Below are 11,843 nucleotides of genomic sequence, written 5' to 3'. Positions count from 1 at the left end.
AGGCGTCGCAACATTAGGCGGAGGATTCGGTTGCATTTGTAGTCCCGCGAAAAAAATAAAGAAAAAGCTTGAGAAAAAGCATCTTTAATATGCATGCATATCAGTTCACAAATGCGTGTTACTGTTGAAAAAGAATATCTGCATCAGGCATACCCAGGATTTTTTGTTCGTGGGGGGGGGGGGGGGCAACCCAAGGTAACTTTTCTGTGCAAATGAGGGGAGGTACCTTTACTAGTACAAATGTTAATATTGCCCACGATTCGCCATAAAGAAACGTAAACCCGGAAAACGGAAATGAAATAAGGAGTACCTAACAGGTACGCCTGTGTGATACACATCTCCTTTACTTGGCAAACAAGGAACCACATCACATGGACTCGCGCAGGAAAGAAGCGCTGGAAGAACAAGTAAACAAGCGATATTGAAGAAAAAAACTCAGTGCCATTCCAATCTGTGAAGAAGGATGACCAGCGCAACTGTGTAATGTGGGCCTCCGCCGCGGGTCGGCGCGGAATTGCACTATCTTCGAGATCGGCCCACGTATGGGGAGTGCTTCACGCCTGCTTCACCTCCGCCGCGTGTTGGCCCGGCATTGCACTATCTTCGGGGTCGCCCCAGTTATGGGGAGTGCTTAACGCCTACTTCACCTCGGCCGCTGGTCGGGCCTGTATTACACTATCTTCGGGATCAGCCCAGTTATGGGGGGTGCCTAACGCCTGCTTCACCTGCCGAGGGTCGGCCCGGCATTGCGCTGTCTTCGGGAGCGCCCCCCTGGGTACGTGCCTGACCTGCATCGAGCTCATGCGGCAGGCTTCGAGAAAAGCACCCAGCGAGACGCTTTGCCAATCGCACTTCGTTGTGTATACATTACGAACGGTCTCTCGTGCGTTGCGACTGCGTATTATTCACCACTGATTACTCGCTCAAGAAACATTTTTAGCCACCTTTTTGTAAGGACCTAACACACCTTCTATATGCAATTTATGACTATACGGTGCTACCAACGTCTTCATTTATATATTGGTTTGTTATATCTCTCGTGGTACTGTTACATGGCTGTAGATAAGTGGAGAAATTGCTCTTCGTATTTTAAGCATGAAATGATTTTGGCTTCAGTTGTTAGCGACCTTCAAGTGACCTTCAGCCAAAAGCCAGAGCTGTTATCCGGACAAGTTGCGAAAACAAAACGAGATCATCCAGGCAACCAGTCAAAACTTTAAAAAAAGAAAGCGGTCTCTAGCCTCCAACCCTTTGTACAGGAATGCATTACACGCGCTAGTTACTACTCAAACAAGTTACAAAGAATATTGCTTCCGAGTTCTTCCTATTGTTTGTTCCCAATATCACACAGAGCTTCTCATTTCTGATACTTGACCGAGTCGTCGACCACGCTGCACGGAAATAATGTGACTTGCTTGTAGGAAACGCATAAGCACACACCCCTCCTCTTTTTTTATTTCCTTCTTCTTCTTTCCCTTGTATCTGGCTTTAATTACGTTCATAAACTTGAGAACAGCTTGCTGTTAGGCTAGTTTGTATACGCCGTTAAGAATGAAAACAGGACAAGAAAGAAAGACCTACAGAACGTTGATTTGCGCACGCCAAAATATATCAAGGGAGGTGGTGCTGGGCCTTGGAAGCTAAGAAGCCTCCACAACAAACAGGTGGGAGGGCAGGAATGTGAATGGCCTCGAAGTACACGCAGAAACAGAAATATGCATAGGAATGTTAGGGGCCACCTCGCCTCTCTACAAGCCGATGAGCGTTAAAGAGTGCGACAATGAGTAACGGAAAATAATTTCAAGAAGGGAAGTGGGGTGACGGATACGAGGCTATGGGAGGTGGACTCGCCTGAAATGCGTCAGGAACGAAGTTGACGGATAATTACGGACATAGGGACAACGTCTCGTCCAGACGGTTGTGGTCAATCACCAGACGGCTGTGGTCAATCGCCTAGCTGAGGCTCCCTTACCCCGCCGTAACACGCGCTGCTTAATTACTGCGGAGAGCCCATCCTAACTAAATGACTCGGCAGTTTTCAAAATATGCGGGTGTCGGAAGACACGACGCTTTCAAATCTCTCGGAGCTACTGGCCCTTATTTTACTGCGAACTATACGGATGTCGTAATTTTCACAAAGGCTTCGAAACAGGAAGCAACCCTACTTCGGACTGTCTGTCTCATCAATACCCGAGGTGTGATCAAGCAACAATATGCGTCGCGTGATGAATACAGTATACCATGAGCGCGAGTTACTTCCAAACAACTCTTCAAAGAAGCCGGACAGCAGGTCTACGAAAGTAAGTGAAGCTTGCACCGTATTATACTATCGAATTTATAGCGCAAAGCTTCGTTCCTGTATTTTTAAATCTAGAATAAAATAGCATGCCGACAACGCCGAAAGCGCGATTGAGGGATAGGCGACTTGCAAAATAGTGCTTGCCCTCTTCCGTTCGTATCCGTGGCTGTACCCTCACTTGATCTGACTGGAAAACAACGGTTATCTCCGCTGTTACCTGGGCTACAAGTCTCACCTGCAAACAAAACGATAGAAGTGTTAATGACATACAGCCAGGGGGCGATGTTAGAAGGAAGCACATCTCAGCGATACAAGTCAAACGAAGATAACAGCACATGATTAATTCGTGAAACATAAATACAGGTACATTCCTTACCTGAAGCATTAAGTATACGGTTACTCCTCTCCTCTCCTCCTAGCTGATACAAAATGCTTGGATAATCAATGGTTTGTTCGCGTTAAAAAACATAAATATAGAAAAAGGAAAAATAAAAGAAATCAGTGCTCACAAAAATGAACTGGTAGCCGCTGACAGGCGAAGTATACAAAAGCTCGCTGAAAGTAGCACGATGTTCGCGTCGATGTCGTTAGTTTGCAATTCGAAAAGCCACTTTGCGCTATTAGCTGGGAGCTATTCCGCGATACACTGTTATGGACATTGTCAAAATCCGCCATATTGTCCGATTCTGCAAATTCGGGATTTTGAGGCAATCAGAAGCCGTAGAGCTCACCGCGGGGTAACTAGAGCTGACAAAGTGGAATTTGACATCGTCCATAGAGCGATACTGTGGACCGCCATATTGTCAAATTTGGTAATGGCGGCATTTTGAGCCAATCAGAGAGGCCGTAGCAGCCCTCTGGGCCAATCAGAGCTGACAAGATTGCGATCAGGACAATATGGCGGAATGTGTCAATGTCCTGAATATATAGCATTCAGGGTCTCGCATGCGGCCATGCAGCGATGATCAGCTCAGGAAGGTGCAGTGGCACACACCCACTGCAACGGATCATCGAACAGGGAAGCGTGCAGTTGAAGTTGCTGTCATGCTTTCGTACCACATTGGTTCATACCCACTGCTCCGACCTCATGACTGACTTCTTTTTGCAAAGGCCGAGCGTGGACGGTAATAATTGATCAGCCGTTCAGCGTCTCGATTTGGTTGGCTTTCGCAACTGGCAGTTCATGACGCAACTGTACTCTCAGGTGTTTTTTTTAAATAACAGTACGGCTTGAGAGGCATTAGAGACCACGGTGGCCATCTGTGTGAGCCGCAGTGACCAGACGACGAAAAAGCTGCGGCGGTCGCGCGTCGAAAGCTCGCGCTCGAGGGTGCCGTCTCGAGCGGGGCCGCGATTGCAAGTGCTCCCGTTCTGGGTTTTTGTGTTTTCGTCATGGTTCCGACGGGGTAGGCAACCACAGTAAGTCTCGCCTCAAAGGCCGCGCCGAGCGCCTTCTTTTTTCTGTCCGTTTGCCTCGCCCACTACGAATCGCGCGGTGGGGAGCGCCGACGTCGCAACATTGTCGCCATAACGGCCCTGGTCACTGCGGCCTTCCTCGAAAGGGACCAGCTGCTGCTGCAGCTGCTTCTCGATTTTCAGCTGTATAAACGTCGAATCATACACGTACTATGTCACAACACTTTCCGCCAATTGCTCTTTGGACGGAGCTGGTTATTTGCGACAGTGTCGCATTGTGTGTTCTGGGTAGCGCTGCCCATGCCACCGTGCCTTATCCTTACGCGGCCGCCAACGGTTACCTATAGAGCGCCAGTTCCTCCAGGACCAGTTCGGAACGCCGCGCAGTGTCTTGCGACCGCCTCTGGCCGCAGGCGCTTCGACAAGAGGCACTGCGCCTCAAACGGCAGCGTCTCAACACGCTAGCTGTCACGAGGGAAGAATGCGAGAATGCCATTCCATACGCCCCTCCTACCGCGCCCCTCCTTGCCCCTCCTGGTGGTAAGAGGGGCGCAGGATGGTACCGCACGGTGGTACGGTATCCCCGCACGGCGATACCGTACCACCGTGCGGCTTTTACCACTGTGTTAGTCTGCATTATCTTCGGGATCCGCGGCCCACGAAAACTCTTGGGCATGGAGAAATCGCGGTTGGTTTCCAAAGAAAGTAAACGCTTTAAAAGCTTATCCGTGACTTGTGCTGCCGACACGTCTACGCCAGTAGCTTGGTTAGGGGTATAAGTGGAACATACGACATAATGTCTCTATCTTTAGCTCCATTTGCGTTCTGGAATGTACTCCTGTAATATGCACTCCAGGTTCTTCTCTGTTCGGTGTCTCATATGGATAATCCTCATGTTCGGTCAGCATATTTATTCACTCATTTATTTATACCTCAAATACATGAGGGGTGTGCATATCTATAGTAGGTTATATTTTCGGTGAATGGCTTGAAAGATGAATGACTGGAGGGGCGCACCGCTGCAGCAGGAAGATGATTCCAGTCTTTCGCTGTATATACGAACGAAGGAGGAGTTGAGATGAGCGTCGGTGCGAGCCGGTGGGGGATAAACAGCCTTTGAGTATGGCGGGATGAAGTGCGATGCGCAGGCGCGATGTCGCTCTGCGAGTGATAACACTTGTAAAAGAGGCACAAGCTTGCCGTTTTGATGCGGTGCTCGAGGGTTGAAAAGTTCAGAGATGGAGTTATGGCGTAGTGACGATATAATGTGGTCATATTTGGTCAGTACAGTCACTATAGTATATGCGCTTCTGCACTCCACTGGCAGCAGTTCCGTTACGTTCGCAGGGGAATTAAGGCTTACACATGAAGGCATAGAGCACTCCAAGGCGCGCATGCGCCGCATACCATTGTCTATAAATTGTACAGGTCGCGTGGAAACGTCTTCAAATATGCGTATATAAGGGGTATAATCATCCTCTGAACTTTTTATTTCTTAACAGAATGGTAGGTAGCAATAATATCCATCTCTTCAATACTCGCTGTTGTATACACTGAAGCCTTAGCATACTTACTACTGTCCGTAAAGTCATTCTCACTCCGCAAATTTCGCAAGTAGGAAATGTAAAATAAGTCTGAATCTGTGTTCACATGTGTTAACTTACAGTGTTGAATGTGTGAAAGGTGCACGTATCTGATGATTTGGTTTGCTGCTTGCTGCGGGGAATGACTTGTTAAACGGAAGTGAACGCCTTCCTCCAGCACATACTAATTGCGAGCCGCTCTGCGTGCACGCTTCTCCATTTTTTCAGACCAAAGCCACCATGGCCAGCCGAGAGGGCGGGGTCAAGACGGACATGGCGGCTGCGATCACGGACAATAAGGAAGGGGTCCCAGACCGACCAACCAAGGTATCTGAAAACTTGCGCGACGAGGAGGCTGCCTACCAGCGCGACATTCTGGGCAAAAAAGATGTTGCCCCCCCAAAGAGGGCCGAGGAGTCCGGCGGCGACAAACACGAGATGACGAACCTCCTACAACGCGAGGAGGCCCGGCTGCAGAGAATCGGCCAGAACCTCGACAAGCCAGAGATGCTGGACCAGAAGCTGCGTGAGCAGACCACCGTGAAGGCCGAGTCGGAATTCGCGTCGGATGCCAACATCAAGACCGACATGAACATGCGCATGTCCGACGACGTCAGGGGACCCGCGATGGACGCGGACGTTGGTCCGCCAAAGGAGCAGGGGGCTGGCGGCGGATCGCCGATGAAGCGTCCTTCTCAGGAGAGAATCGTCGCGGGAAAGGCGACCGGCACGTCTTACGCCACGGATGGCAACTATCCAAAGACAGACATGGCGGCCATCATCACCGACCACCGGTCGCGCCTGAGCGAGCTCAGTAAGACCGCGCAGAAAGATTTGATGCGCCAAGAAGAGAGCTACGCTCGGGACCGGCTCCTAGGGGTGCCGGCTCAGGGGCTCCCTACCCCCACGCGGCCGAGAGAGTCGGTGCCAGGACGTGCTTCGATGCAACAGGGAGCGCGTGCATCGGGCGGAGGCGCGATCGCAGGTTCTCGAGGCGGCAGCTTAGCTCCGCCAGGCGGCAGCTTAGCTCCGCCAGGCGGCAGCTTAGCTCCGCCAGGCGGCCAGAAGGCCATGGCGGCCACCATCTACACTAAGGACGAAGAGTCGTCGACATCGGAGGAGCAGCCGCCTCGCATGACCTGCTGGCTGATGCCTGAGAGTGTTCAGCGGGTCATCGACAGCGGCATGGAAAAGATCTACGGACCGCGACCGAGGCGTCCGTACAGGCCGCCCATGTTAGACATGGAAGTGGAAGAGGACGACTACGACCCGTACCTTAACAAAGCTGGGGCGACCGAGGCTGTGTACAAGCCTGAAGAAGGCCGAGTTATGTACCCGAGTGGGAAGCGTCGCAAGCCCCGACGCCCAGTGTACCCGGCAGAGGAAGATTTCGACGTCATGTTTCAGGACGAGCTGGTAATTGGCGGCGGAGGTCGCATGATGTACGTCGATGAAGGCGACGCCGACTACGCCGACGAAGGGGACATGTACGAAGAGGAGACAGAGGAAGTTCTTTACATGGATGACATGATGTACCAGGGCGGCCAAGGTAATCCCATGATGTATCGTCAGCCCATGGGTCAACCAATGATGCAGCCAATGATGCAGCCCATGATGGGACAACCGATGATGCAGCCAATGATGGCGCCACCCCTGATGCAGCAGATGGGACAGCCGATGATGCAACCGATGGGACAATCCATGATGCCACAGATGGGACCCACTATGATGCCTCATATGGGTCAGCCCATGATGCAGCCGCCCATGATGCAAGCCATGCCAGCTCAGCAGTACGGCTACACCCAGCAGCCGCAGAACATTGTCATCAACCAGAAAGATCATATAGAAGTGAGCTCCTCTGACACTGACGTCAACGTAAAATGGACCAAACAGTACGCAATGGAGCTGCCCTGTGACGTAGATGAACTTAACCGAACCGGTTCTAGTGTCCGCATCGAGCAACGCGTGAAGATCAAGACTGAAAAGTCAACCACGACGGATTCTGAAGACACGGGAAAAAAATCAGCCGCTGTCCAGACGGCGCGTAATGACCCGGTATCTACGACATCGCAGACGGAAAGGCCAATGAAGGATTCAAAGAGCATCGAAGCAAGGGTCGACACAGACGACGCGGCCACACAGAGGAACCGATATCCCGAAAGAGTGGCGGACACGCAGACATTCGGCACGTCACCGTTCGTTCCGGGCGCCGGCATGCCGTTCATGTTTCCGCCGGGCATGATGAATCCTTTCATGATGGGTGCCATGGGCATGCCCCAGCAGCCACCGCCTCCTCCGCCTATCCCCGACCCGCCGTCACCGCCGCCGTGCGAGGAGTGCGCGCAGCTCAAGTCTTGCTGCGAGGACGTGCCTTTCGAAGACCTGAAGAAGAACATTGAAGAGGATATCGCCAACATAGTGAACGAGAACCTGGCGGTAAAGATTAGTGACGAAGACACCAAGATACTCGTCGCGCGGCCAGACTCCCCTTACAAGCTTGTCTACCTGATACCGCAGCGAGCCCAAGTCGTCAAGGAGGAAAAGAGCATCCAGACTGGCAAGCAACCCACGAACAAAAGTATTCAGACCGACGGCAAGAAAGGCGCTAAGGGGGCCAAGTCGTTCGACACCGACGGTGGCGAAGGAGAGCGCGTGATTATGGCCTCGTACAACACTCAAGAGCGCCAGATTAACGGAAAGCGAGTGCGAACGACCAAAGCTTTCCGCGTGACGCAGTCCGACGACGAGAATGTCACGGAAGTCCAAGAATCGTCGAGCAGCTCGGAAAACGGCAGATCGAGGTCGAAGCACAGGTCGCGCTCCAAGAGACGGGCGAAGCGCGCCCGTTCGGACGGCGCCTATCCGCGTAGTCTGACCATATCGGTCGGCCGCACCAGCTCCACCACGAGCCGCAGCCGCTCGCCAGGACACAGTCGCCGCAGCCGCAGTCCCAGTGCAGGGCCAGCACGGAGTGAAACTCCCATGCAGGGCCAGCGTCGTTCGAGGCGCTGGAAAGGGGCCGCCGCCAACAGCATCAGCTCGTGCAGCGCCAGTAGCCAGACAAACGTGTCCATCATCGGCCCGGCTTCGAATCCCGAAGCAATAAGCTGCACCGCGAGGGCCTACGTCGACGCCTCTCCGACGAGGCCACACTCCCGCCTTCCGTCTCGTAAATACGCTCCGCACGGCGACGACTCGACGCACGTATCGACTCGCTGCACCGTTGTGACGTCGGACACGAACCTTACAGCCCGGTCTATGCACGGCGTTCCCGAGTTGCGGGCCGATGTCAAGCCCAAGTCGAACAAGGTGTGGATGGAACGCATCTACAACGAGCGCCCCGAAAGCTCCCGCTTCAGCCCGCGCGCGGAGAACCGAGCGCCCTCGCCGCTCGAGATGACGAGGCGCCCGAGCGGAGAGAGACCTCCATCGCCTCGCGGTGGCCGCGACAAAGGCGGGATGGTGTGCAAGCCGCCCAGGTCCGTCTCGTCCATGTTCCAGACGGCCGGGGAAGCTCGCTACCAGAGTCCCAACCGCAACGCCAGCTACATGGAAGCCGAACGGATCGCCAAGCAGATTGCGCAGCAGATCGCGCCGCAGATCATCGCCGCCCGCCAGAAGGAACCCATGCAGGAGAAACAGCGAAGCGGACAAGCGTCCGTGGTGCAGAACATGATTGCGAACGCTCGACAGCACCACCAGCAGCTTCAGCAGCAACAACAGCAGCAGCATCAGCAGCAGCAGCAACAACAGCAGCAACAACAGCAGCAGCAACAACAGCAGCAGTACCAACAACAGATTCTCCAGCCCCACCGGTCTCAGAACCGACAGTCGCCGTTCCGCAGGGACGAGGAGTCGACCCGCTACGAGAACAGAAACATGTACTCGACCAGCGGTCGCTACACCGTCAGATCCCAGCAGTCCATGGAGCGACTGAGCAACGCGCAGGGCAGCCGCCTCGTGACAGAGAACAAGATGTCCCGCTACGGTGCGGCAGCTGCTGGCGTCACGTCCTCATTGAGCCAAAGTCTCCCGCAACGCTACTCGGGAGGCGCCTACCGCCAAGGCAGCGTGGGCAGCAACGGACCGCCGAGGCGGTCCGCCACGATGTCCGCCGTGAGCCGCAACTTGCAGCTGTCGCAGCAGCCGCAGCACTTGCAGTCACGCGGCAGCCCTCTGTGTGGCAGGCAGAGCCCGCAGGCTCGGTACATCCTGCCCATCCAGCTGCAGGTGACCGGTCAGACGAGCCGAGTGACTGCTGCTGCTGCTGCCGGCGGCTACAACCAGTCGCCGCGCGGCGGCTCGCGCGTCTCTCCGGGGCTGTCCGGAAGCCGCTCAAAGATCACCATGATGCAGCAGCAACAGCGCCAAGAGCAGCTCTCGAACGTCGTCATGCGCAACATCGAGCGGGACTCGTCGAGTCCGCCCCGCATGACGCCCACCAGCTCCTGCCACGGGGACAAAAAGAGAGCCTTCTACAAACGGTAATAAGCGTTCGCAACTATTGGCCGAAATCAAAAAGCAGGGAAGGTATGGAGCCAGCGTCGTTGCATAGATATAACTTTTCCAATGTGGAAGCAGAAGTCGTAATGACGAGCAAAAACACAAAAGTAGCGATAGGCAAAACATTAGACTGCAATAGATTTAATAAAGATTTGGAGGACGCTTAAGCTTCGCCTTTTAGAGTGGAACGCCGACAGCATTCAAAGATCCCCGACTGCTTGTCACGCCTTCCAGTAACCGCATCTTTCTTGCGGATGTGCGTAGGCGGGCTCCATCTGGACGGTGGTGTTGCAAGGAACAGAGCGGGCCGCGCCGCTCTGTATGAATGGTATAAACGCTGGAAAAGGGTTTTGTGTTTTCCGCGTGACAGAAATGTGATTTCTGGTAGATTCACATTACACTCCGACGCTATCATGTCTGTAGGTTGTGTTTAGGTCGTACTTTACGATTTTTTTCTTACGCATTTTACTTTGAGGAATTCAATTGGTCCAGTAACGACTCTGCGCCACGCGGAGCTCAAGCACGCTAGGGGAAAATTTTCGCCGCCCGTTTCAAGTAGGATGTCGTTAGAAATTATCTATCATCATTGTGCCATCTTGCGGCCCGACGACGGCGCCCCAACTTTAAATTCTCTAACAAAAAGGGGTCCTGATAAAAATTCATTGGTGGTGGAGATGCATATAATACTGTATTAAACTCAATGTTTTGCTGTTCGTGTATCAAGTTCGCTCTTTGTTCCAGAGTAGAATAAAAATGTACTATGCCCCATCGAGGAGTTTGTTTACAACACTCAAGGTGTTGGGTGTTGTACATCCAAGCAGTGACATTTCTGCACTGTAGTGGAGTGTTAGGTTTATCTTTCAGGCATTCCTTCGCGCAGTTTCCGAGGCACTGTGTTAATTCGCCAAACGCTTGTTTAGGGAACGTAAATATTGTTCAGATGCATAACGGCAGTTGCCAGTACTCCATTGTTTAGTATTGCATATCGCGTGCGCCGGGACAGATTCTTAGTTCGTTTTAATGTAAGCCTATGCTATGCTCTTTATGACTCATGATGTTTAACGTTCTGGACGTCTCTTCGTGGCCCATGGCGACAGGGCGTACCGACTGCGAATCCCAGCCCAAGAGAAGCAGGTGCTGACGTACGCGCTGGTCGCCCTGGTGGCCCTTATCAGCATCATCCTTGTCATCAACACGCTCGGCAAGAAGCGCGTCACCGTCGAGTGACCACCGAGCCGCGGACACGCCGTCCGAAACGCTTGCCGCCGCGCGGTACACACAGCGGCTCGACCCGACACCGGGCAGGCGCTCTCTCGGCGTCTAGTCGGCGACTCGTCTTTCGAAGCGTTTCGAAGTTTCTTCTTCCCACAGGCGACGCTTGGCCGCACTCGACTCTGGGGCCTCGAAAGAAAGCGTGACGTGCCCGACTCCAGGAAAAGAAAAAAAAAAAAAAAAAACGCGGAGCACTGATTGAGAAAGCAGGTCTACGACACGCAAAATAAAAACCTGGGAAGACCTCCGCGAACTAAAAGCTGCCGTTGCTTGGATGTTTCTGGCTTATTTAACCCGTCGGTTTACTACGAGCGACACATTTGTTGCCGTGGGTCTCTTTGCATGTTGTGTGGAACATTGTTAATTCGACGCTTGGATCAAATTTTCAATAATTATGGCCTCTTTGCGAGAACTATCCCAGCGATTGTTCAGTTTCTGCGCAGCCTTGCATGTGTATCGAAGTAACCGCGCAGTGGTATCGAAGGTCGCAAGACAGTCCGCCGACCTCCTTGCTGACCTATTGTGGATTCGCACGGTTCTACAATAATAATCGTCATCTGCCTTGCTTGCGTTTCCTTTCTTGAAAACGCCGCGCCCGCTACTTTACTGTCGGGAATGCTATGTCATGCTGATAACACGCAGGCCGTTCGTTACTGGAAAGTACCGGGCTGGCCGCGTTAAAGAAAGGAAATGCGGACCAGATAGATGACGATTATCGCTGTGTGCCAAAAGGGTGTAATATTGCTTAAGAGTGTACGAGTGAAGGATTT

The 11,843-nt window shown here is 52.9% G+C and overlaps 1 protein-coding gene across 1 annotated transcript; it reads left to right on the top strand.

The window, feature by feature from the left end:
• Positions 1–3,605: 3,605 nt before the first annotated feature.
• On the top strand, positions 3,606–11,332 carry LOC126517474 (uncharacterized). The gene is made up of 3 exons (XM_050167199.3): positions 3,606–3,718; positions 5,527–9,782; positions 10,899–11,332. Exons 2-3 carry the CDS (start codon positions 5,539–5,541, stop codon positions 11,026–11,028), a joined length of 4,374 nt encoding a protein of 1,457 aa, XP_050023156.2. The 5' UTR covers positions 3,606–3,718; positions 5,527–5,538; the 3' UTR covers positions 11,029–11,332.
• The last annotated feature ends 511 nt before the right edge of the window (positions 11,333–11,843 follow it).

This window comes from Dermacentor andersoni, chromosome 3 (genome assembly GCF_023375885.2).
Source record: "Dermacentor andersoni chromosome 3, qqDerAnde1_hic_scaffold, whole genome shotgun sequence".
Classification (NCBI taxonomy): domain Eukaryota; kingdom Metazoa; phylum Arthropoda; class Arachnida; order Ixodida; family Ixodidae; genus Dermacentor; species Dermacentor andersoni.
The sequence above is the reverse complement of the archived record's forward strand: the minus strand, read 5'-3'. Positions and strand labels throughout refer to the sequence as shown.